Source organism: Microtus oregoni, unplaced genomic scaffold (genome assembly GCF_018167655.1).
Source record: "Microtus oregoni isolate MIOR12 unplaced genomic scaffold, Mior012 000008F_ref0000371, whole genome shotgun sequence".
Classification (NCBI taxonomy): Eukaryota; Metazoa; Chordata; class Mammalia; order Rodentia; family Cricetidae; genus Microtus; species Microtus oregoni.
This window is the reverse complement of record NW_024543067.1, coordinates 25,813,338-25,839,630: the sequence shown is the minus strand read 5'-3', so window position 1 is coordinate 25,839,630 and position 26,293 is coordinate 25,813,338. Positions and strand designations below refer to the sequence as shown.

At 46.3% G+C, this 26,293-nt stretch overlaps 1 protein-coding gene and 1 non-coding gene across 4 annotated transcripts; one reads left to right on the top strand and one right to left on the bottom strand.

The window, feature by feature from the left end:
- Nucleotides 1-712: 712 nt before the first annotated feature.
- Nucleotides 713-821, bottom strand: LOC121452050. Its single transcript, XR_005974786.1, has one exon. It is a non-coding gene; the product is annotated as a U6 spliceosomal RNA (small nuclear RNA).
- Nucleotides 822-3,544: 2,723 nt separating this feature from the next.
- LOC121451487 (baculoviral IAP repeat-containing protein 3-like) lies at nucleotides 3,545-20,128 on the top strand. Of its 3 annotated transcripts, none has more exons than XM_041657024.1 (9): nucleotides 3,545-3,691; nucleotides 8,636-9,569; nucleotides 9,674-9,773; nucleotides 11,286-11,364; nucleotides 12,276-12,324; nucleotides 15,149-15,388; nucleotides 17,659-17,910; nucleotides 19,096-19,137; nucleotides 19,364-20,128. In XM_041657024.1, the coding sequence occupies exons 2-9, from the start codon at nucleotides 8,729-8,731 to the stop codon at nucleotides 19,555-19,557; spliced, it is 1,797 nt and encodes a 598-aa protein (XP_041512958.1). In that variant the 5' UTR covers nucleotides 3,545-3,691; nucleotides 8,636-8,728; the 3' UTR covers nucleotides 19,558-20,128. The 3 variants fall into 3 exon arrangements, with proteins under 3 accessions (XP_041512958.1, XP_041512959.1, XP_041512960.1); XM_041657025.1 differs by having other exon boundaries at nucleotides 3,557-3,691; nucleotides 6,956-9,569; XM_041657026.1 differs by lacking the exon at nucleotides 3,545-3,691 and adding an exon at nucleotides 3,754-3,853.
- The last annotated feature ends 6,165 nt before the right edge of the window (nucleotides 20,129-26,293 follow it).

The following is a 26,293-nucleotide window of genomic DNA, read 5'->3' as shown; positions in this document are numbered from 1 at the left end:
GGCTACAGGGTAAGACTCCATCTCAAAAGACCCAAAACAATCCACGGATCTGGGATGACGGCAGAATGTGGTGTGTGAAGTGTTTCCCCAGCAACAGGAAATCCCTGGGTTCCATCCCTAGCACCACAGAAACCAGGCATGGTAGTATACACCTATTGTCCCAGAACCCAAGAAGAGAAAGCAGGAAAAACAAAGAGTCAGGGCCAGTCTGGACTACACAAAACCCATTGGAAATAACAAACAATCTATGGTGGTTTATACTTAAAGATTCTGTACCCTAGATCAGTGAGATGGCTCATATGGCATTATCTATCACTGATATCACTCGATATCTCGATCAAGTGTAATGACCTGAGTTCAATTCCCTGGTACCCACATGGTGGAAGCAGAAAACCAACCTCCCCAAATATCCTCTGACTTTCATGTGTGTGTGCTGTGGCATGTACACACACCCACATAATAAACAAACAAACAAATGCAATATAAAAATTTAAAATATGTTTTAAATTTTAATTTGATGCCAGATAAATTTTATTCAATTATAATATCAAGGTAAATTAAAGTAAGGTACAATTTGTAAGGGGAAAATTTCATCATTACAGAATACTGATGTTGATATTAAATAATGATTTTTTTTTTGCTCAAATGGATCTTGTATGAGGACTTTGTTAAAACTAATCTGGTTGTATTTATCTATTTATTTCTTTTTTTTTAAAATACGGAACACTTCACGAATTTGCGTGTCATCCTTGCGCAGGGGCCACGCTAATCTTCTCTGTATTGCTCCACTTTTGGTATATGTGGGGCCGACAGGGTCTCACTATATAGCTCAGGCTGGCCTGGAGTTTGCTATGTAGACTAGGCTGGCTTCGAACCCCCAGATATCCCACCTGTCTCTGCCTCTTGAGTGATGGTTGTAGAGGCATGCTGCTGTGCCTGACCCTGGCTGTATACAGGACATCGTGAGCTTGTCACTAACTCAGGAAATCCCTGTCATTTATTTGGAACCAGGGTGGCATGCCTCCAGTTAGGTTTTATTCTCATCCAACCTGGTCTACATAGAGTTCCAGAACAGCCAGGGCTATGAAGATTGGGAGTGGGAAGCAAGTGGATCTCTGTGCGCCTGAAACCAGCCTGGTTTACATAAGATCTCTGTGAGTCTGAGACCAGCCTGGTCTATGTAGGATCTATGTAGTGAGTCTGAGAATAGCCTGGTCTACGTAGCCCAGGATGGCCCGGGCTATGTAGAGAAGACCCTGTCTCAATAAAATAAGAAAAAAGTTAAAACCTTAAAAGTTACAGTTGGGAAAGGGTGACCATAAGTTTCTATGGTATTTTATGATGTGAACTTCTCACTTAGGAAGAAACCATGATGGTCCTTGGGGAAAATGCTGTTAGTTATCTAATAAGATGCTGAGGATGCATCCCGGCAACCAGCCGGGGGCTGCAGCAATCCCTGACACTCTCACCTGGCTGGGTACTGGCGGCAGAAGGAAGGTGAGCACAGTTCTATGTCTGCCTTCTTTTTTCTTCAAATATTTCCTCAGTAATCCCTGCTTGAAAAGCCTATTTCGGGCTGAAAAGACAGCTTAACCCTCAAGCGTCTGCTCTTGCAGGGACTGGCAACCTGTTCTCAGCATCACCTCTACAGCTTCAGTTCTGGGGCACTAGTGACCCTTCTGTCCTATGCAAGCATCGCTTTGCCGTGTGCACACACAACCATACACACAAGTTAAAAATAGACTAACAGTATCTTTAGACGGCTATTTAGTGAGCAAACGTACTTGGGGTACCCACGGGTTAGAAGAGCTCTACTCCTAAAGATTTGAATGCAGGTTGAGAATAGAGAAGACTCGGAGGATTGGTTGGTTCAGTTTATTAATCAGATACTAAGCATCATACGTGTGAGTGATCTGCTGATGCCAGAATAAAGCACTGAATAAAACACACTGCTCCTGCCCGTATCAACTTAGATTACCAGAAAATAATTAACTTTAATTCTTACCAATGTTGAGGCAGAGTTTAACTCTTGTCCAGGCTTTCCTGGAACTCATTGTGTAACCTAGATGGTCTTTGAGGTCACCGCTGTTTTATGCTCCCGCTCCTCAAGTTCTGGGTCATAGGTTTAGCGCCACGCCTTGCTTAACAACAACGATAACAAAACGTCAGCAACAAAATTGTGCAAATGTTGCAAGGGAGACTGACGATGTGATTCCACCCTCAAAAAGAGGCTCAAAGGTAGTCGGAATCTCCATGTGATCAGCAAACTTAGTGTGGCTGGTAGACTTCCAGCCAGAACTGTCATAGGCTACGGCAGCCACACCCCCAGTCAGCCTCAGCTGAGCCCGCAATACAACATCCCATTCCTAGAATGACCAGGGCGGGTCGGTCACCCTTAGAGCAAAGCTGTTTAAACTGACTGCTAACATGCTGAAAATGGAAGAAGGCTGACGAGTTAGACCACACACATGCACACACACAATGGTGGCACATTCCATTTCATCCTAGCACTTGGGAGGCAGAGGAAGGTGGATCTCTGAGTTGAGGCCAGGCTGGTCTACAGAGCGACTAATAGGTCAGCCAGGGTAATACAGAGAAATCCTGTTCCCAGCAACCACATGGTGGCTCACAACCATCTGTAATGGGGTCTGGTGCCCTCTTCTGGCCTGCAGGCATACACACAGACAGAATATTGTATACATAATAAATAAATATTTAAAAAAAACTAAAAAAAAAAGGTACTTATGTATGTATTTATGTGTGGGTGTATGCAGTGCCCGTGGAGACCAGAAGAGGGCGTTGGATCCCCCGGAATTATTGTTACAGTGTGGTTGTGTGAGCCTCTTTCTGGATGGGAACAGAAGCCCAGCCCTCCGCTAGAGCAAGTGCTCTTAACTGCTTAGAGGTCTCCCGCCCTCAGACAAACCTTGCAAATACAAAAACAAATGTAGTCCTAACCCTTTTAAAACAAAAGTAGCCCAGGCTGACCTGGAATCACAGAGATCCTCCTGCCTCAGATTTGCTATTACCTTCAGCTCTAGTTCTGATCTTTAAAACAATAAAAATAAACTAAGAGGAGATCTAAATTGTTTTTTATAAAAATTTTTTGTTCATCTCTTTCATTCTTGACCAAAACAAAAAGTGAAAATAATCAGAGACTTTTCGGGTATTTTTTTCCCTAACGTCAAATTTGCCTTTTTTTTTAATCCTGCAGTTGCAGACTGGAAAGTTGTGGCCTTTTATTTTCACTCTGAGGGACTTAGCGGTGGTGGTGGTGGTGGTGGGGAGGGGGGGCAGGGCCTCTTCCAGGCAGCCAGAGGCTTAGGCTGCAGGTCTGTTTTCAAGGCTTCCTGTGAGCCGGCCACCATGAACTAAAAACTTTCAGGAAACGCCACGCAGACGAGCTGGCCCAGGAAGTCACGCACCGAAGGGTCACGGAAATCCCCGACCGGGGTTGCCACCACCGGTGAGGAGGAAGTGCGTGTGGTTTGTACCCTGGAGTTCCCCGAGCCTCGGAGGAAAGCACCCGCAGTGGGCGCAGCCCTGGGCGGGGCAGGGTGGGGGCGGTCGGCGAGGCCAGCCCGGACTCTAAAAGCGTTGCGACACTCAAAGGCGCTCACAGGCAGGGACAGGTGCCACCCCCGAGATCAGAGGTCCTTGCTGGCGTGTAGAGCCAGGGGAGCGGGCTGTGGTGAGTACACGCGCGTGGGGAGCGGGTGAGGGTCCCCGAGGCGGGTGCTGGATCCGAGGCCTGCAAAAGCGGCTGCTCTGCACCTCTGGTCCTGCCGGAGGGTGGCTTGTAGGGTGTCCGCTGATCCTGGCTGCCCATCCTGGGGCCTCCCTGGAGCTCAAGGTCTGTTTCGTTTCTGGGAGAGGCTTCTGGGAGGCCCGACACAGGGAGTACCCGGGCTTTAAGGACGAGCTTGGGGAAGAGTGGGAGTGGTTGCTTTTTTAGTGATTAGCTCGGGAAAAACACCAAGGCTCTTTCTTTTTGGGGAGTGGTGGGTGTTGGAGATGGGCCCCACACTATAGCTGAGACTGGCTTTGAACTCTGGAAAGTACTCCTGCTTTAACCCATTGAGTGTTGGGCCACAGGTCTGAGTCACTACACCCAGTTTCTCAATAGTGCTCGGAATCCAGCCAGTAAACGGCTGTAGTCATTTCTCTGTCCACCACATGCCAGGTTCTGCCCTAAGGACTTGCATTTAATTTTTTCATTTAATCATCAACTGTAAGAAGCGGGCACCATTATTATCTCCGTGCTGCAATGGGGAAACTGAGGCATATGTGGTTTTTCTGGGTCTCACAATGTATTCCTGGCTGACCTAGAACTGTATAAAGTAAAACAGGCTGACTTTGAACTCAACAGAACATTGATACGTCATTGATATCTACCTTCCTCGGCCTCTGGAGTGCTGGGATTGAAGGTGTGTCTGGCCACGTGGTGGTTTCCTTTGTAAAAGGACTGACACCCTTCCTTGAACCCCTAGGAGGTATGACTCCAGGGCCTGGAAGGAAACTTCTACTAGGCCAAGTTAGCAGTCACAGGGAAAATGTTCTTAAAGGAATGAAGACACTATGGACGTGGCGGGCTCCGTCAGCTGTGCTAAGAACTTCCTCAGCAAGATGTTTTCCTGGGATTAGTAGTGCAGGCTGTAATCGTAGCTCTTGGGGAGTGGAGTCAGGAAGATCAGCAGTTCAAAGCCAGCCTGGGGTATATGTCTCACACAACAGCATCGAGGCTCAGTGTCTTTGCTAGGCCCTGTGGCCGCAGTTACTACAGAAATGAAAACATGCAGCCTGTTCTGCAGGAGATACAGTCCCAGGCTGAGGGAGAAAGACACATTTACCCTGTAGTCAGAGAGGTGACAGCTGACCATCCCAGAGGGTGGGGGCAGTAAGCTCGTCTGTCAGGAACCACTGGAAAGGCAAGAGGGCTCCTGCATGCTGAATGGACAGGGGCAGGAGTCAGGACACATTTGAGAGGGACGGTGCCCCACTGGCAGATGCCAGCGCTTCTGTGAGTTTGGCGTTAGGAATATGGAGAGTGTTTGAAGGGGTACGTGGACTAATTGTGGTTGTGTGGACACGCGATTCATGAACAAATGTTCTGTTGACTTGGTTGTGGAGGAAGGGCCTGAGCCAGGAGAGGCTGGAGTAGAAAGCAGACTTTGAGGTGGTCCTCATTTGGGAGCTGAGGGACTCAGCGTGAGTACTGTGTAGAGAGTAGGGTTGTGCAGGGATGGAGGAGACAAAGAGGAGTCTGGTCAAAGCAGTACAGAGGGTAGGTCCAGGAAGGAGGTGTTTCTCTGAGGTGGCCAATAAGCTTGTGAAGACAGGCAGGGAGCCGTCTGCCCCTTAGTGCGGAACTGAGGCAGGGGACTGCACCTCTTTCTGAAGAAAAGAGCCAATGAGTGAATATGGAAAAGTGGTTTTGGAGGAAGGGACAGACGTCAGGCAGAGAGAAAGACGGCCTGGTGACACACCTCCTCCAACCTTTCCCAAACAGTGCACCAACTCAGGACTAGGCATTCGGATATATGAGCTCATGAGGGCCGAGCTCGTTCAAACCAGCACACTCTGTTTATTGCACCACTATTCACGGTGGGACAGATTGGATTCCTATTAACAGATAAATGGATGAAGAAAAGTGTGTGTGTGTATGTGTATGTGTGTGTGTGTGTGTGTGTGTGTGTGTGTGTAGTAAACACTAGAGTACCACTCAGCTTTAAAGAGAATTACAGGTATCATCTGAAGAAATACATGGAACAGGAAATTACGTTAAGCCAAAGAAGGCAGAGGTATAAAGACAAGAATGCCTTCATTTCCCTAGAGGGACTGTTACTTCACACGCTGGAGAGGTGGGAGGGGCAGAAGGGGCTGAAGAAAGGGTCCAAGCACAGCATATGCAGATGTGTAAATGTCACAGTCAAATCCACCATTTGCATAACCAGTGTACGTTAGTAATTCTTCTGTTGAAAAAAGATTTGTTTATTTTATATATGAGTGCTCTGTCTGCATGTACACCTTTATGCCCGAAGAGGGCATTAGATCCCACTAGAGATAGTTGTGAGCCACCATGTGGTTGCTGGGAATTGAACTCAGGACCTCTGGAAGAGCAGCCAGTGCTCTTAACCACAGAGCCATCTCTCCAGTTCCTGCTTTAGTAATTCTAATACAAACAATTAGAAGCTGAGTTGGTGACTCATGCCTGGAACCTCAGGACTCAGGAGGTTGAGGCAGCATGCTGCTGTGAGTTTGGGGCGAGCCTGTGCTACACACTGAGTACCAGTCCAGCCCAAGCTGTAACGCAAAGGAAAATAAGTCACACGAGAAGAATGAACTCAGGTCTTGTGACTCTTGAAAAATCACTGAAGATTCAGGACACTGGAACTGGAGAGGTGGGCCAGTGGTTAGAGCATGTGGGCTCTTACAGTCAGGAAGGAAAGGGATTTCCCTCTAGTTGTGTGACTGTATTGTTGTCTTAGATGTGAACTCAGGGAGCTGGGTACAGAATTTATGTGAACTCTGCAAGCTTTTTAAAGTATAAATTAATTTCTAAGTGTACTTCTGTGTCCGTGTGTCTCGATGAGCTGGGGTCTGTAACCGTGAGCTCTGTGTGAGATGGCTGGCCACAGCCAGGGCAGCATTCCTTCCTTAGTGCTGGGGCTGAGGCAGGGGCCTTGATTGCGCCCCAACTCCAGCCCAGGTTAGCATAGCTTCTCGGTACACACCAGTCTCTGTTTTGGAGAAAACATCTTAAGGAAAAGGCCATTGTGACACTTGCTTGTAATCCTAGCATTTGGGAAACAGGAAGATTATGAGCTTGAGTCTGTCTTAGACTACATAGGGAAATTCCATCTCCAGAAAGAGGGAGTGGGGGAGAGAAAGAAAAGAAAGAGACATCGTGCCATGACCCTGAGTTTTTTGACTTTAATTTCTCTGTTCTAAACAGGTTGACAAAGGACACAAACCCTTCTACTCCCTGTAGCTTTTTTTTTTTTTCCAGTTTCTTCTGTAAACCGAAGCATCTCAAAATGGAGGCCTAAAACCCTTAAAGGGACTTAGTCTAACCTCGGGGGGTAGTTCTGTGCATGGAAGGACAGGTTAATCACTAAGTAGACTTTTGGGGTCACTGTTTGAGATGCTCATTTGAAGCCTGTACTCTAACTCTGAGGTGTGATTATTATGATTTGGTTGTGAATTTGACTACTGGAAAGGAAAGAGTTTCGTGACTGGGCACAGTGTTGAGACACTCTTCAGAAAGTAGTCTGGCATCTCCCACTGACTGGCAGCTTTAAAAAGTGCCCGTGTTCAGGAAAGATCCAGACATGAGTGCCGGTTATCCAGAGGACGTGAGTAGTCAGCCTTCTGCTGAAGTAGAGACGTGTGCTCACGAGGTCTCTGACATGTTAAGAGATTGCAACAGCAACAGAGAACAAACAGGAACAGAATGTTCCAGTAGGCCCAGCAGATTTAGAGGAAGACAGACAGACAATACATGAGCGTTGAGAAACCACCCGCCCACAAGACCGTTGCTCCTTTAAAGGTCTGCACTTCAGGTCTTTTAGAGAGACTGCAAGCGTGGGAACGGCAGCAGCTACGTTATTCTGATAAATGAGCCCGTTTATTCAGGAAGAGAACGTCATAGAATGACCAAGTTTTCATAGCCCTGAAAGGGGGCACTGAGGTTAGACACAGTGACTTCCCCTGAGGGAGACTTGTGCCAGCTGTGGGTGCAGGAAGCCACACCAGCCGGGGGCAACCAACTCCCGAGCCGTTGTTCTAGTGGCAAGTAAGGTCTCTGCTGTTCAGATGGTGACAGACTTATTTATTGTCTTGCTCAAAGAACACTCTCTCTGAGATAATTTCTGACCAGAACTAAAAGTATGAGTTTCAAGCCCACAGTGATGGCCCACACCTTTAACCCCAACATTCAGGAGGCAGAGGCAGGCAAATCTCTGAGTTTGAGGCCTGCCTGGTCTGCAGAGTGAGTTCTAAGACAGCTAGGGCTACACAGAGAAACCATGTCTCCAAAACCAAACCAAACCAAACTAAGCACCCCCCCCCCAAAAAAAAAAAAAACAGAAAAGAAAGAAAGAAAAAGACAAAGTCTGATACTTGTTACATAACTCAGTGGTCAGGCACAGGCTTTGTGAGACCAAGGCTCACTCCTCAGTGCTTCCCAGAGGAGCAACAAAGGTATTCTGAGTAGAGGACCAATTAGTTAAGTCTGATTCTGGTCCTTTGGAAGGAAACAAAGCCAAACAAAAGTCTTGAAGTTGTTTGTTATTTTACACTTGTATCTGAACCTTGTTTCATCCTGTATGAATACATAGCTTCATGAACCAGACCTGTGCAGGGGACCAGTACTCGTGCAGGTTGGTGACCGCCTCCTAGTGGCCAAGAGAAGAAGCAGGCTCAAGATGCAGGGCACAAGGTGCCCAGAATGGAGTTAACCTCTGTCACACATTGGCTATTAGGTAGAATCTAGTTTTATTGTATGCCTGAAGATTGTACGAAAGTATGGTTGTGTGGAATTGTGCCTTAAAATGTTTCAGCATAGGACTTAGACTTTCATCCTACTGAATCCCAAAATACATAGAAGAAAAAAATGAGTTTGTTCTTATTTTAGGTGTTCAGCCTAGTAGTAAAACTGACCCAAAGCCATGCACAAAGCTACCTCCCCAGAGGAAGGCTCGTCCCTTCCCCTCCCCACCGTTTCGTCATGAACATGGTTCAAGACAGTGTCTTCCTGTCCAAGCCGTTGAAGAGTGCTAACACCTTTGAGTTGAAGTACAACTTTTCCTGTGAGCTGTACCGCTTGTCCACGTACTCCGCTTTCCCCGCTGGGGTTCCTGTCTCGGAAAGGAGCCTGGCTCGCGCTGGCTTTTATTACACGGGTGTCAATGACAAGGTCAAGTGCTTCTGCTGCGGCCTGATGCTGGACAACTGGAAACAAGGGGACAACCCTGTTGAAAAACACAGACAGCTGTACCCCAGCTGCAGCTTTGTTCAGACTCTGAATCCAGCCGGCCGCCTGGAAGCCAGCCCTCAGACCTCTCTTCCGTCTGCAGTGCCTTCACTATTTACAAGTTTGGAGAACACTGGCTATTTCAGCGGCTCTTATTCAAGCTTCCCCTCAGACCCTGTGAACTTCAGAGCAAATCAAGATTGTCCGGCTTTGAGGACAAGTCCTTCCCACTTTACAATGAATACAGAGAAGGCCAGATTACTCACCTATCAAAGGTGGCCGTTGTCCTTTCTGTCACCAGTTGACCTGGCCAAAGCAGGCTTCTACTATGTGGGACCTGGAGACCGGGTGGCCTGCTTTGCCTGTGGTGGGAAACTGTGTAACTGGGAACCTAAGGATGACGCTATGTCAGAGCACCAGAGACATTTTCCCAACTGTCCATTCCTAAAAGAGTCGAGTCAGTCTGCTCCAAGATACACTGCCTCAAACCTGAGCATGCAGACACTCGCGGCACGTGCGAGAACATTCTTTAACTGGCCGTCCAGTGCTCTGGTTCATCCTCAGCAGCTTGCAAGTGCGGGCTTTTATTATACAGGTGAGAAACTTCATCTGAGACTAGCAAAGATCCATCTGTGTTGTGCTCTACTTGAGAGCGGGCGGATTTGATGTATTCCTAAGTTTGGTTCACATGAATTTCAGGACACAGTGATGATGTCAAGTGCTTTTGCTGTGATGGTGGGCTGAGATGCTGGGAGTCTGGAGATGACCCCTGGGTGGAGCACGCCAAGTGGTTTCCAAGGTAAGTGCTTGGACGTTCTCCTTTGTATCTTCTCTGGTTTTCATGAGATACATTATTCTCCTTTGTAGCACTTTTGCCTTTTAAGTATGGCAGATTGTATTTTGTTTTTATATATGTGAGTCTTTTGCCTGCCTGTATGTCTGTGTACCATTTGTTCAGAGGCCAGCAGAAGGTAGCAGAGGGCATTAGATCCTCTGTGACTGGAGTTAAAGATGGTTCCGAGCAAACACGTGTTAACTGGGTATCAACCGTGCATCCTCTGGAAGAACAGTCAGTGCTCTCAGTGGCTGAGTCCTCTCTCCAGCCCCATTACTTCAGGTTTTAAGCATTGTGACAATTATAAAGAATATTCACCTCAAAAAGCCATAAAATATTCCCAGATTTTTAAGTGCTTTCCATTACTCCAGTTAAATTTTTAATATACTTACTCATTTGTTCTGTGTGTGTGGTGTGTGGAGGTGAGAGGACAACTTTTGAGAGCTGGTTCTTTCCTACTCTCTGGGGTTGAGCTCACGTTACCAAACTTGGTGGTAAGAACCCCCTGAGCCGTCTCACCAGCCCCCACTGCTGTGGTTTGGAAAGCACAAGAGCCATGGAGCTGCTCAGTGCTGGCATGACCTGCTTCACATCCTACGTCATGGAGCTGCTCAGTGCTGGCATGACTTGCGTGAGTCCTACGTCCATTTAGCAGTGGATTGGCAAACTCACCGATAGAGGGGTTCTGTTGAGTGTCCCCACACTTTCCCTCGAGTCTGTTGGCATGTTGTCAGCCCTTAAAATTGTCATGGACATGATCAGATGGCTTGTGTAGAACTCTCTGCTTCCATGTCGCCTTGAGGGTGTTTTAGGAGCCTTAGAAGAGTTGCGGACAGTGAGAACTCTGAGCAGAGACAGCGGTGGCTGAGGGGCTCCATGACCACCACTAAGCGGCTCAGCCTCGACAGCATAGCTCTCCCCTCCACAAAACCCCTCTTGGCTGCAGTCTCTGTGTCCTCCTTGTGCCAAGTCAATAGCATGGGGCTTATGTGTGTGTTCAAGCTTGTGAGGAATGCTTACTGTCCACAGCTAGATTAGCTCCAAAATCCAGAAAGGCATGGTATATCCTGGAGTAATAGAACTATAAAATAGAAAGTAGTGAAACTAATTTTGTAGAACAGCCGAAGTATATGAGAAGTCCTAGAAGTCCTAGAAGTCAGTAGCTCACCTGCCATTTCGGTTCCTGAAGGACCAGATGTTTCTGACCTCCGGGGCCCTGCATTCATGTGCAGAAATACGCACATAGAGACCTTAGTGGCCTGGACTGATTTTTCTCCAGCGTAGGAACCTGTCAACCGGGTAACGGATGTCATGTGAGGTGAACACTTAGACCTGAGTTTGTCATTACATTTCATTTTTTTTTAAATTAAAATGGATTTTTAATCATAAAAATGAGCATACTGAAATTACTTCCATTCGGAAGCTGGATGAACAACGTTGTCTTAGGAACCCCTAACTTCCTTGTTTCCATCATAGCTGTGAATATTTGATAAGAATCAAAGGACAAGAGTTTGTCAGCCGAGTTCAAGCGGGTTACCCTCATCTGCTGCAACAGGTAGGAAAGACCTCTTTTTTCTCTGTAATTATTGCTCCCCAACAGAGAAACTTTTTAATTTGTTTTTAAAAATTTAATTATTTGAAAAATTATTTTTAGAAATTTATTTGCAAAATAAACCACAGTAATATTTTAGTGAAAAGGTGAAAGCTGTTTTAAACACGACTCCACACACAAGTCTCAGCCTTACTGTGCAGGGGCTGCTCTGTGAGAAATTAGATCTGTAATTATTAGCCACGTGAAAGATAGTGTTTGTTGTCTTTCTCTTCACGCATTTGTCTAATCCACCAGCAATGGATTAGACTCCGAAGCAATTAAGTTCAATTTGAGGGGCAAAGTAAGTTTTTCTTAAACGACTCGAGAAAGCATTTGTTACTGCTCCTTGGAAAAAGCAAGTAAGAGCTTCTTTCTTTTTTTTTAATAAATAAATAATTGTTTATTTATTTATTATGTATACAATGTTCTGTCTGTATGCCTGCAGGCCAGAAGAGGGCGCCAGATCTCATTACAGATGGCTGTGAGCCACCATGTGGTTGCTGGGAATTGAACTCAAGACCTTTGGAAGAGCAGGCAATGCTCTTAACCACTGAGCCCAAGAGCTTATTTCATAGTCTGAGGTTCAAAAGCTTGTGAGCAATGCGAGAGGAACCGACTGGAGTGTAGGCTCCCCAGCAGGTGACTTAGCTGCAGGTGCAGGGCCCACATGCTGCTCCTCCCGAATCCAGCCTGTGCTGAGGCTGCTCCCTGCAGCACACTGCGCGTGTGGGAAGCGCTTGGCTTAGAGCCCACACCCTGGTGAATGAATGCAATCCTGCTTCTCACTGAAAAGAATATTCAGCAGGACTGTTGGTCATTTCAGCGCAGCGGTGGAGTGCAGTGTACATTTTAACTCATCCTTCTTTCTCCTGCAGCTACTGTCTACCTCAGACACCCCAGAAGATGAGAGCGCAGAGTCACCAAGTACGTATAATCATCGTAGCGCATTCAAGTGAGCCACTCTGTGCTAAGATTGACGGTGGCGATGGGTATGGTTACAGTCGAGCGTTTGAGAGGTGGAGGTGGAAGGATTGTCTGTTCAAGGCCCTGTTCAACTGCTTGAGACCCTGTCCTAAAGATAAACAGAAGGGTTGAAAGGCTATAATGGTAAATGCACATTCATGCCGATTTGTAGTTTCCTCTGATTCCCTCCTGTTACTGCCTGTCAAGCCTCAGTGCGCGCGCGGGAGCTGCTTGGAAGCAGCGCAGATGTCTAGTCCATGCCCCAGCCTGCCTAGACGGTCGGTGTGGACAGTGTGGTCAGTGTGGATGTGTGCCGTGGAAGTGTTTTCTATTTACAGTTGTTTCTGCTGTTTGTTTTTATGGTCCTGTGAACCTAGTGCCTCAGGCATGCCAATCATAACCTCCTTCACTGAGCTCCACCCCATAGCCCTGGGCAGCTACACTTTATCCAGACTGCGTGCATCCGGCCTTCCCCTGTTGTTGGGCCATTGTGGGAACAAACATACTGTGCCTTCAGTTGCTGGCATGTTCCTCCTGTCCATAGAGAGGGTGGAACATAGTGCTCCAATCCTTCCACTGGGACCCCAGGGCTCACGCTGCCAGTGTAACTTGCCTGTTACTTAAACCCAAGAAGTGGGAGAGAATATTTGAACAGGTGCTTGACTCTGCTCTTTAGCGTTCAAAGCAATATATTTTAATAATTTATTTATTTTCATTTTATGTGCATTGGTATTTTGCCTGCATATACGTCTGTGTGAGGGTGTCAGGTCCTCTGGAACTTAAGTTACCGACAGTTGTGAGCCATCATGTGGGTGCTGAGAATTAAACCCTGGTCCTCTGGGAGAGCAACCAGTGCATTTAACTGCTGAGCTCAGGGCCAGCCTGGGGGAGCTCAGGGCCAGCCTGGGGGAGTTCAGGGTCAGCCTGGGGGAGTGCCAAGCCAGCCTGGTAACCTAGTAACCTGGGACCTTGTCTTAAAAGAGCAAAACAGGGCTGACAGACGCCCAGTGGTTATAGGCTGCCAAGCTCACAGCCTGGGCTCTCGGCCCTGGACTCACAGGTTAGAGAGAACTGACTCCTGAAAGCCGTCCCCCCACAGCTCACGTGCATGGCATACCGTCTTGCCGTCCAAAACCCATAAAAGCAAACAGACTAAAGAGTGAATGAAAAGACTTTCTGGAGGAGATACTTGTCTCAGCAGAGAGCCCCAGAGAAAAGGAACCTGCTAAGTAACAGGGAAGGCATATCCCGAAGAGAAGAGTCAGAGGCTGTTTTGTCTGGCAGGAAGTGAGCAACAGCAAGCAGCTGATTGTGTGGTGCTAACAACTGGAATCTGAGCTAAGAGCTCGCAGTTGGTGAGCCCTAGGGGCAGAATGCAAGGGCACAGGCAGGAAGCTGGCATTTGAATAGCAATGGCTGAGGCTGTGGTTGGATCAGAATATAGAAGCCCCAGGTGGAGCTCTTTCCCTAATGGAGTTGAGGAGGTTGAGGGGTTGACGTTCTTCAAGTCAAGTGCTGAAAGGGGCCCTACTCAGGACACTGGAGCAATTGCACTGAGTGATAACAATGGCTTCTTTCAAAATTGGGAAAACATGATAGTCAAGTTATAGCTGAGCCACAGTTCTCAGTGGCAGATGGATGGATAAAGATAATGTAGTGCATACCTGTGACCTCAGCATTTGGGAGACTGAGGCAGAAACCTTGGCTATATGCTGAAACTCTGTCTCCTGCAAACAAAATAAATCAGGACAGAAAAAAAAGGAAGAAAAGGTTACGCAACCATTAATTAAATGTGACACCTTGTCATTTGCAGGAAATGGAAAGAACTGGAAATATCAAAATTCACGATATGTGTTTATATATCGCAATAAAAACGTACACAGCTAATAGTTGCTAATAAAAAGAAGCAAATATGTAGAGTATATATCTGATTTAGAACACTTACTAGTATATCTAATATAGAAAAGAAGCCCTGATGGAGGAAGGTCATTGGTTAATTAATAAAGAAACTGCTTGGCCCTGATAGGTTAGAACATAGGTGGTGGAGTAAACAGAACAGAATGCTGGGAGGAAGAGGAAGTGAGCTCAGACGCCATGCTCCCCTCTCCCGGGCAGATGCGATGAAGCTCCGACCCAGGATGGACGTAGGCTAGAATCTTCCCGGTAAGCGCACCTCGGTGCTACACACATTATTAGAAACGGGCTAGTCCAGGTGCAAGAGTTAGCCGAGAAGAGGCTAGATATAATGGGCCAAGCAGTGTTTAAATGAATACAATTTGTGTGTTGTTATTTCGGGGCATAAGCTAGCCAGGCGGCCGGGAGCTGGGCTGTGGGAAGAGGCCTGCAGCTCATACTACAAAGCCCCTTGATTCTGGAGGAATCGGTCCCTGATATTCAGTTCTCTCTCCTGTCCTTGAATAGAACTAGTCATAGGCTTCTATCCAAGGCAGTAATATTCCATATTCTTACTTCGACTGTTGAATATACATCATTTTAAAGTTAGCAACATGCATACAGTGTAGTGCCTGTGTATTTTTCAGACTGTATGGCTTTGATATTGCAATAACTTGCTATTTTAAAAGTCTGTGAACCCAGGCATGTGGGTTGGTGCCTGCAACCCTAGCACTAGGGAGGCTGAGACAGGAGAATTGCCATGATTTTGAGACCAGCCTGGGCTACATAATAAACTTGAGGCTTGACTGGGCTAGAAGGAGTCTCAAAACAACAGCCTCAACAAAAAGGTATACAGATGCTGTCAATGTCTCCAAATCTCCCTCTTCTACAGTTGTGCATTTTGGACCTGGTGAAAGTTCAGAAGATGCGGTCATGATGAACACGCCTGTGGTTAAGGCAGCTCTGGAAATGGGCTTCAGTAGGAGCCTGGTAAGACAGACGGTTCAGCGGCAAATCCTGGCCACCGGAGAGAACTACAGGACCGTCAGCGACCTCGTGATAGGTCTGCTGGATGCAGAAGACGAGATGAGGGAGGAACAGAAGGAACAGGCAGCCGAGGACACAGAGTCAGGTACAGAGTCACAGGGTCCTTCTCCAGAGAGATGGAATGTCACCTTAGCCTGATCTTTTTTATGTTTCATGTTCTGAATTCAGATTCTGAAAAAAATTCTTCATGATAAAGTGCATTGTGAAGGGTCAGGGAGGTAGCGTGGCAGGGGAGGGCGTTTTCTGCTGAATCTCAGCATAGAGCTTGACCCCAGAACCTGTCCTGTGGAAGGGGAGAGCTGACTGACTCACACAGGTTTCCTCTGATCTTTACATCCATGCTGTAGAATATGTGCACGCGTGTGTGCGCGCACACACACAGTTTTAAAAAACACTTAAGAATTGATCATTATATTAAAAATTGTATACTTTGAACAAACTCACACAAAAGTGCCATGTGACCTGCCAAAGACTGGAAGATCACACACTCTTTGATTTTTGTTTTCTGTGTTTGCACACAGATCTTTTCAATGAGTAAGCCTGGATATTTTCCTCTTAAAGCAAAATTTGCACTAAGAAGCTTGATTTCAACAAACTGTCAAATAAGTTCTCAATTTTGAAGGTGTGTGTGTGTGTGTGTGTGTGTGTGTGTGTGTGTGCGCGCGCGCGCACGTGTGTGCACCATGGCATGTGGACAGATCAGAGGACGTCTTAGTGAAGCCAGAGCTCCCCTCCCACCTTCTCTGGGTTCAGTGTCACAGATGTGTCCCTAGGCTCTTGCCTTGAGTGTTTTCTGCCCTGAGCCATCCCGACCCACAGCTCCTTCTTGACCCTAGGATGGTCATTCATTCTACTGTGTTATAAATCGAGATGGGATCCGGGAGAGTTGTTAATTTGAATATTAGGGTAACAGTATGTGTTAGATGGCAATGTTTAACTTTTTAATTAATTTTTAAATTTATGTTTACCTGTGTGAGTTTTGAGTGTACTGTGTGTGTGCAGGAGCCCTTGAAGGCTAGAAGGGAGTGTTGTTGGATCTCCTAGAACTGTGGCTATAGGAGGTTGTGAGTCACATGTGTGTATCGGGTCCTCTGCCAGGGCAGCCAGTGCTCTTAACCGCTGAGCCATCCCTCCACCTTCCCCACTCCACCCCTTCTTCTGAGACAGGGTCTCAGGTATCTCAGACTGTCCTTGAACTTGCTGTGTAGTTAAATCCTGATCTTCCTTGCTCTACCTCCCAAGTGCTGTGATGACAGGAATGGACCACCATGTCTGGCTTAATGCATATTCATATGTAAGTCCCTACCTGCCCATACAAGAACTGCCTTCCGTTACTGTGTCTTAGTTGTGGAGCCCTCGGATTCTGTTTCCTGTCGTATTAGCTGTGTTTGTGCTCAGAACCACCTTCCTCCAGGCGTGCACAGCTCTCTTCTAACTCCGGCTGTCCTCAGTCTGGCGTAGACTAAAGCTATGTTGATCTCTTTCCCGAACATGGACTGTTACTCATTTTCCTTTAACTTCTGAGACAGGGTCTTGCTGTGTAGCCCAGGCTGGCCTTGATGGCATGACCTTCTGCCTTAGCCTTCTGATTGCTGGGCTGCACAGTGAGTTCCAGACTAGCCTAGGTTATAGCAGAATGAGACCTTGTCTCAAAAACAAACAGGGCTAGTGGTGTAGATTAATTGGTAGAGTGCTTGCCAGGCATGTAGGACTCCTGTGTTTAACCCCAGATGTGGTTCACATGACTGTAATTCTTGCACCTTTGGGTGGAGGCAGGAATTTAAGGGCATCCTCAGTGATGAGATGAGTTTGAGACTGGCCAGGGCTACATGAAAAGACAAAACCAAACAGGAAACAAAATGCACATGTATGACTGATTTTTTTTTAACTAAGCAACACTTTTTGTCCTTCTTAACATTGTTCTATATGTGTCCTCATGACAAACTCAATGCATCTAAAATCTAATTACTTCTCCTAAAGTAATTCTTCAGACCTGTCATATTAGTATTCATCATTTTGTAGATATAGCTTTATAGTAGAAAACAGAGCATTGCCAATGAAGAGATAAATGCCAGGCTACGGACATCGCTTGATTGACAGAGCGCCTGCCTGGCGTGCACAGCACTGCATACACTGGGCCTCTTATCACACATCTGGAAACTGGCACTAAGGAAGTAGTGGCAGAAAAATCACAAGTTTACTGCCATGGTGAATTGGAGGCCAACCTGGAGTACAGGACATCTTTAAATTATGATCGAATAAGTTCTCTCCTTCGTGTGTTATGTAGGCACAGAGAGATGGTTGTGAGCCGAGTTTGACACGTCTCTTTCTCTCCCCAACCCTCTCCCTGTAAAGATGACCTAACATTAATCCGGAAGAACAGGATGAGGCTTTTGCAGCATTTGTCGTGTGTGACGCCGATTCTCGACTGTCTTCTGAGTGCTGGGGCAATCACCGAGCAGGAGCATGACGCTGTGAAACAGAAACCCCAGAGCTTGCGCGCAGGAGCACTGATCGATACTGTGCTAGCAAAAGGGAAGCCTGCGGCAACCTCGTTCCGAACCGCCCTCCAGGAACGTGACCCCGTGCTATACAAAGATTTGTTTGGTGAGTGCTAGCAAATTATATGGGGAGATTTTCTACGGCAGTTGGAAAATTGGAGATTGTTGAAAGAAACGGGTCCAACTTATAAATTTTAATTGCACAAAAATTTAGGACTTTTGTTGTTATTATTATGAGTTTTTTGTTCAAAGTGTAAAATGTTTAAAATCTTTGGGGTGAGGGGTGGGTGCTGGTGAGATGCTCAGCAGGTGAAAGTGCTTACTCTTTGTTGTAGGGTTTCTGTTGCTATGGAGAGACACCATCACCATGGCAACTCTTTTTTTTTTAAATATTTACTTATTTATTATGTATGCAATATTCCCTCAGTGTGTATGCCTGCAGGCCAGAAGAGGGCACCAGACCTCATTACAGATGGTTGTGAGCCACCATGTGGTTGCCGGAATTGAACTCAGGACCTTCGGAAGAGCAGGCAATGCTCTTAACCGCTGAGCCATCTCTCCAGCCCCCATGGCAACTCTTATAAAGGAAATATTTAATGGGATAGCACGCAGTTCAGAGGTTCAATCTGTTGTCATAGTGGGACATGGTGGCATGCAGGCAGACATCTTGCACAGGCAACAGGAAGTGGTCTCTCTCACTGCATGTGGCTGGGACATATATGAGACCTCAAAGCCTGCGTTCACAGTGACATACTTCCTCCAGCAAGACCACACCTACTCCAAGGCCACACCTCCTAACAGTGCCACTCCCTTTCAAACTACCACACCCTGTAATCCCAGCAGAAATCTGATGACCCAAATTTGATCCCCAGAACCTACAGTGGAAAGAGAAAACTCAAAGTCAACCTCTGGCCTCATCGTGCACACTGGGATCCTGAGCCTTGTGCGTGCATGCTCGCACATACTCATAAGTAAATAAATTTGCTGCTGGACGTGGTAATACGCACCTATAATCCCAGCATTCAGGAGACTGAAGCAGAAAGATTATGAGTTCAATACCAGCTTGGGTTACAGAATAATTGTATTTCTCAAATATTAATACTAGATAAATAAATTTGTAGACTGTATTCTGGCCTGTGGATTTGGTTCGGTGAGAGCCTGTTTGGCCTAACATGAATGTATCACACCCTGGGTTTAATATCTGCATTACAAAATTGAATAAAGAAAGCCTAGTTTATAGCTGAATACCAGCCGTGGATGCCATAGTAACGCCTTGCCCTTTCTTCCCCAGTGCGACAGGACATTAGGCGTCTCCCCACAGATGATATTACAGGTAAGAGTACTAACCCTTTAACCTGCGGAGATCATCTTTGTGTGTGTGGGGGGGGGTCACTAGAGGAAAAGCAAATTGCTTTCCATTAAAATTCTTTTTTCTTGCCTCACATAGCATCATGCCATGTGACCAGCACTTGGGAATTGGAGGTGGGAGAACCAAAGTCTGAGGTTATTTGGGCTCCCCAGAGCTCGTGTTTAAAATAAAAATTTCCCTGTTTTCATAGCTCTACCAATGGAAGAACAGTTGCGGAAACTTCAGGAAGAAAGAACGTGTAAAGTGTGTATGGACAGAGAGGTGTCCATCGTGTTCATTCCCTGCGGCCATCTGGTCGTCTGCAAAGACTGCGCTCCCTCTCTGAGAAAGTGCCCCATCTGTAGAGGCACCATCAAGGGCACTGTGCGCACCTATCTGTCCTGAGGATCCGCAGCGGCTACCCCAGTGGGCAGAACGGGCAGGAGGGGCAGGAGCTCAAGGCCAGTCTGGACTGCACGAGACACCATCTCAGAATAAATCAGCAAATACTTAAAAAATGAAAAACGAGGGGAAAAAGAAAAAATGGTGCCTAAACTCAAGAATGAATGGATTAACTATGTAATATTTTAACTATTAAACTGATTTCGTTTCTTTAAAAGTGCTATTTATCTCCTACTCAGAATGCCATTTTCTGTACACAAATTTATGTAACACCTGCCTCTGAGGACATGCATGTGCGCACTCCCATGCTGGGAGATAGGCTTCTGTTCTTATTCCTGAAGAGCAGGATTGCCTGCATTCCTGAAATTCTCAGAGAAGGTTTATGATGGTGGCATTTATGGTGCAGAATTTGAAATCTTTCTGAGTTGCCTTAAGAACTGGGAACACAGATTTTCCCACTTCTTTTCTAAGTGTTTTATGTATGGAAACTCCTGTTATTTATTGAATCACATTTTAGGGATATGAAATTTTTATAAAGAAGCTGTTAGGAAAAATTAATAAAGCAACAAAATTACTCTTGTTATTTGTTTATTTTATGATACTGGCAGTTTAATCACAGCCATATTCCAGCCATACCATTTTAAAGAACTCTTAAATGCTGGGGATAAGGAGATGGTAGAGTCAGTGAGGTACTTGGCACAAGAGCTTGAGAAGTGAGTTCAAATCCCCAGAGTCCCAGAAAGTCAGGTTTGGCAGCATAACAGTCGTCTGCGGGAATTAGCCCAATGCTTTCTTGACTGGAAATGTGTAGAGAATGAGATGCTTTTGGTCTGTTTGCCACCATTATTTCTTGCAATGACATTTCCCCAGTCATACGTGAGTTATGGGTGGGGGAAGGGAGCCTTGGTGGCACTTTACTCAAGGAGAGAAATGACGGAGCAGGCGAGCTCTTCCCTGAAGGCCACCCTTGAGGTCCGAGATTTGGGGCCAATCAAAGGAAGCATGTTCACAGTTAGCTGTTAGAGCTTCAGTTGTCAGGTTGACACACCTGGGAAGAGAGATTCTCAAAGGAAGAGTGGCCTCCATCAGATTTGCCTGTGAGAATATCTGGAGCATTTTCTTAGTTGCTAATTAATGTGGGACTGACCCACCACGGTGGTGGTGCTACCCTTAGGCAAATGGTCCTGGTTGGCATTAGTCCACGGTGGTGGTGCTACCCTTAGGCAAAGGTCCTAGATGCTATAAGAAAGCAGGTTGAGCAAACTCAGAAAGCTGGGGCTAGAGAGATGGTTCAGAGGTTAAGAGCACTAACTGCTCTTTCAGAGGTCCTGAGTTCAATTCCCAGCAACCACATGGTGGCTCACAGCTATGTATAATGAGATCCGGTGCCCCTTCTGACATGCAAGCATACATGGAAGGAATGTTGTATACATAATAAATAAGTAAATCTTTTTAAAAAAAAAAAAAGCCAGGCAATGAGCAGTGTTTCTCCCCATCTCTGCTTTAGTTCCCGTCTCCAGGTTCCTGTGTTGACTTCCCTCAATAATGGACTGTGTAACCTACTAGCAAAAGCAGATTTCCTCCCCGAATTGGTCTTAGTCACTTTTTTCTCAGCAACAGAGAACAAAGCAGGGCGTGCAAAGAGCCTTATTTGGCTGCAGTGGGAAGACAGTACGGCAAACAGGAAGTTCCTCACAGGGGAAGCCTTCTAGAAAGCTCATGGAGGCCCCGCTCAGACTCAGACGGGAAGCGGTGGGAAAAGTTTCAGAAGGAAGACTTTCTTGTCTAAGTGCGTTGAGCAACAGCAGGATGGAGTCTGGGCTGAAGAGTTCCGACGTGTTCCCAGTGATCTGGGTCTGGGTTGGGGATTTGCAGAGTTCTTGGTATCTTATTGAGAGTGAAATTAGTTGCACGCCATTTGCAAAGTAGCAAGAATACTTTACTCAAAGTAAAGCAGGCGGGTGGCCCAGAAAGAAATGGTGTCAGAGAGGCACACTCAAGGCTTGTCTGGGCTTCGTGGGCTTCGAGAAAAAAAGTTTGGTTGCAAAGGGACCTGGTGAGGGTTCCCTGTTTTGGCTGAGAGGACTTAAAGTGTCCCTTCCCATCGTGTATCTGGGTTTAATCAAATGAACACCCAGCATAAGATAGTAAATGGGGGATTTTCCCTAAACGTTCACTCACAGGATACAGTGTGCGTTACTGGGTATGAGCCCAAATCCGGTCTAGACCAAGTGGCCATCTCTCTTGTTTGTATGATGTGTCTTGGGATGTATCTGAATAGAAGGGGGACATTATCAAGAGATTGCTAAAGGAAGTAACTCATTTCAGTTATTTTAAGCAGGTGTGTGTGTGCAGTCTGAGGCCAGAGGTTCCAGATGTATCATTATGCCTTGTTCTGAATCGGTCCTCTCATGCTGCCCTCCCTGTCTTCCCTGCCCTCCTTTCGCGACTCGACTCTCTTGGAAAAGCCACATTCAGGATGGCGGGCTTGTGCACAAGCTTGGGGACCTGACTACAGGTCCCCAGCACCTAAGTAAACTGCTGGACATGGCTACACACGTGCCTGGAACTCCAGTGATGCGGAGCAGAAGACGGGGTCACTGATACTTGCTGGCCGCCAGTCTAGTTCTAGGCTCAGAGACAGACCCTGTCACATTTCTTGGCTTGCAGTTGTCAACGTTCCCTCAGATGAAGGTGTCCAGCAAAAATATATATGTTTTACACAAGAAGCTAACAACCCATTCCTAGCAAAATATTATAAAGTAAGACATCCAAAACTGTTAATTACAACAGTGTTTGTGGTTGGAGACCACCCAAATGCCTCTCAGTGGGAAAGGATCTGGAGATACAATATTTTTTCTTTAGAAAACTCATTCTAGTATTTTATTTGTAATGTTGGGGTTTGAACTCGTCTCAAATGCTATACCACACAGCCTAGAAATAGCCCTTCAATTTTATTTATTTATTTATTGGTTTTCTGAGACAGGGTTTCTCTGTCACTTTTGAGCCTGTCCTAGAACTAGCTCTTTGAAGATCAGGCTGGCTTTGAACTAATTCTTCAGTTTTTTTTTTTTGAGACAGGGTTTCTCTGTGGCTTTGGAGCCTGTCCTGGAACTCGCTCTGTAGACCAGGCTGGTCTCGAACTCACAGAGATCCGCCTGCCTCTGCCTCCCGAGTGCTGGGATTAAAGGCGTGCGCCACCATCGCCCGGCTAATTCTTCAGTTTTTAACATGGGCAATCTTTTGAATTTTGCATGGTCTTTGAGCCAGGTCTCTGGTAATCCCAGCACTTGGGAGACAGAGGTAGGCAGATCTCTGTGAGTTCAATGCCAGCCCAATTTACAAAGTAAGTTCCAGGACAGTTAGGGCTACACAGAAAAACCTTGTCTTGAAAAGAAGGAGAAAGAAAAGAAAAGGAAAGGTCTTGGCTCTGCTGCTTTTGTCAGGCAGGAAAGAGGAGGAAAGTGGAGGGCTCAAGTCACCTGGCCATCCCATGTCTCTCCGCTTCAGTAACAGGCCTCTGTCTTGCCTGGGCTCTGAGATCTGCACTTTGCATGGCTATCCGATGGTGGGCAGAGGGGACCATGGTAGTCGTGAAGGTTGGTAGCTAGCTGGCTGTGTCTTCCCTTTATCATCATTGTAAGCCGTGGTGGCTCACTGGCTCTGATGCTAGTTTGTGGTTCAGGGACCTAATTATTCCTCTGGTTCTTGCACATGCGCCCCCTGGCGGCCCCTACTCTTACTACCAAAGCCGCGGAGACAGGAACAAAGCTAGTTTGGAACTGGCTGCATATTCCAGGCTGGCCTTGATCTCTCAGCAATCCTCAACCTGAACCACTGTCCCTGGTTTTTAATTGTTTTTTAAATCAAATTGTTTAAGTTGAATATATTATGGTGTACTTATGCCATGTATCCCAGCACCTATAACATTCGCCTCTGTGAGCTTATACTGAATAGTCTCCGCAATTTAATAAGTGGAGAAAGGTGTACTACTAAGAACTTAAAAATTTACCTTTTTCTTTCTTTATTTTGTGTGCATTTTGCCTGTATGTCACTTGTTTGCAATGCCCGTGGACATCAGAAGAGGGCATCGGATCCTTTGAAAATCTAGTTAATGGAGGTGTGTGTGTATTTTAGGAACTAAACACGGACCTCTGCAAGAGCAGCCAGTGCTCTTAACTGCTGTCTCTCCAGGCCCTAGCTCTATTCTATGTATGTATCTATGTATGTATCTATCTATGTATCTATGTATCTATCTATCTATCTTTCATCTTTGCATGGGCATAGTCTATTTTTAAATTTATTTTACATACCAACTACATTTTCCCCTCCCTCCTCTCTTCCCGTTCTGTCCCCCCATCTCCTTCCTACCACCCCCCTCCCCTCCCCACCACCCATCCGCTCCTCAGAAAGAGGCAGGCCTTCTATGAGAATCAATAAAACATGGCATATCAAATTAAGGCAGGACCAAGCTCCTTCCCCCTGTATCAAGGCTGAGTGAGGTATTCCACCATAGGGAATAGACTCCAAAAAGCCAGCTCATGTGTCAGGGAGAGATCCTGGTCCCACTGCCAGAGGCCCCACAAACAGACCAACCTACACAACTGTCACCCACATGCAGGCTCCCTAGTTCAGGTCAGCTGTCTCTGTGGGTTTCCCTGTCATGATCTTGACCACCCTCACTCATATAATCAACCCCTCCTCCCTGTCTTCACTTGGACTCCCGGAGCTTGGCCCAGGGCTTGGCTGTGGATCTCTACATGTACTTCCGTAAGTCACTGGATGACAATTAGGCTAGTCACCAGTCTGATTACAGGGGAAGTCCAGTTCAGGCACCCTCTCCACTGTGGCTGGGGTCATCCTTGTGGATTCCTGGGAGTTTCCCTGGCACCAGGTTTCTCCCTAACTCCACAACTCTATCAAGATATCTCTTTCTTTCCTCTCCCTCTCTGTCCCTCCTGATCCTCCCTCCTGATCCCTTGTGTTCCCATCCCCCTTCTCCTCCCCTCTACACCCCCGAACCCCCAGTTTACCCAGTAAGTCTCATCTATTTCCCTTTCCAGGGCATTCATGTGTCTCTCTTAGGGTCCTCCTTGTTACCTAGCTTCTCTGGCAGCTCCTGGCTTTATTTTTATTATACAACTTACATTGCAGAAGTCTTTTCAGTCTTATTTTTCCTTCAAAATTATCTTGAGTTGTACATTTTTGTATATAAAGATGAAATGACATGATAACCACCTCAATATTTATAAATATGTAATATATAATTCATATATTTCAAATATATATATACATACACACACACACACACAATTACCAGCTCTCCATGGACAATAGGGAAAGAATGTTACAAAATAAATGATTGGTCTTCAGGATTATACAGTATTTAAAAAGTAGTAAGTTCTTAAGCTTCTGAATTTTGGGAACTGGAATTTTACTTAGATTCTCTATCTTATGTTTTAGTCAGGACAAGAGCTGAAAAAGAAACATACTCTTGAATTCATTTTGCACAATTATTGCTAGAGTCCCACAAGTATTAGGACTGTTTTTTGTAGCTTTCTGAAGTAGTTACTTGAATTAACACTGGCATCCATGGGTGTTTTTGGAAGTTAGTCATTGGTAGCCATGATACTCTTTTCTCTGTGTCAGATCGTGACACATCCTTTCGTTTTACTATCAACACCGGGACAGGAGACTGCCTGTTCTGTGACTGACCCTCTGGCGGGCGGAAATGATGGGGGAAGGGAAATGGGAAACGGTTCAGGGTCCTGGGATTCCCCTGGCTTCCTAACAGTGGCCTGTTATTTCTAAATTTTTGAAATGTTTGCCCCCTGGAGTTTCCCGGGGAGAAGATTTGATTTCAAATCCCACTTAGTGCGTGCACTTCTAATCCCAGCACGCAGGAGGCACAATTGGGATGCTAAATCCTAGGCCAGCCTGAGCCCGGTAGTAAAACTCTTTCCCAAACAAATTAAAAATAAAAAGCAAAGTCCAAACAACCAAAGAAAAAACCCAAAACACCCAACAGAAGAGGGCAGTGAAAAAAAGCATTGCAAAGTCCTTCTCGGTGTGCTTTGTCAGGGAGGGGCGGCGGAGGGTTGGGGTGGGGAGACGGAGACGCCTGCGAGCAATGAATCAAGGTTTTAATTTCCAGTTCTTAAGTGTATTCTTCCACAATTTCATCACAGGTATATGATGCACTTTGACCATACTCTCCCCATTATACATATTATTAACCCTTCTACTATTAACAACTATTAACCTTCCTCCAAACCAGTCCCCTGCTTTTTCCTTATCTTTTTGTTTGTGGCCTGGTGCTTCTATTAAAAAAGAAAATATGCATACTGCCTCCCCGCCCCAAAGAGTCTCAGGTAGCCTCGGTGTACTAGCCACGGCTGGGTTTGAACTCCTGGGATTCCAGGTAGCGCCACCACGCCGGACAGCCGGCCGGCTTACCAATGTCAAAACCCATCTTAAAAAAAAAAAACAAACAAAAAAACCCCCCAAAAAACCCAAGTTATATTTATGCACATGCACACGAGTGTAGTCCGTTTTCCTCAGGCGTTCCGAAGCCAGCTCACTCATCTGAGAGCCACCTTCCAGGGCTTTTCCAGTGTGTCAGCTGCCTGGTTGCCACCCTTGAGGTGCACACGAATCAAAGCCCCAAACACCTAGCGGAGCGGCTCGGGCGAGCGTTCGCGAACACCCAGCCTCGTTCGGAGTCCGGGCACTGAGGCCC

What these genes read in the sequence shown, in the direction of transcription:
- LOC121451487 (XM_041657024.1), top strand. Translation starts at nt 8,729, where the DNA reads ATGAACATGGTTCAAGACAGTGTCTTCCTGTCCAAGCCGTTGAAGAGT. An exon ending in ACCCTCATCTGCTGCAACAG is followed by an intron (nt 11,365 to 12,275) that starts GTAGGAAAGACC and finishes TTTCTCCTGCAG; the next exon opens with CTACTGTCTACCTCAGACAC. An exon ending in AGCCGAGGACACAGAGTCAG is followed by an intron (nt 15,389 to 17,658) that starts GTACAGAGTCAC and finishes CTCCCTGTAAAG; the next exon opens with ATGACCTAACATTAATCCGG.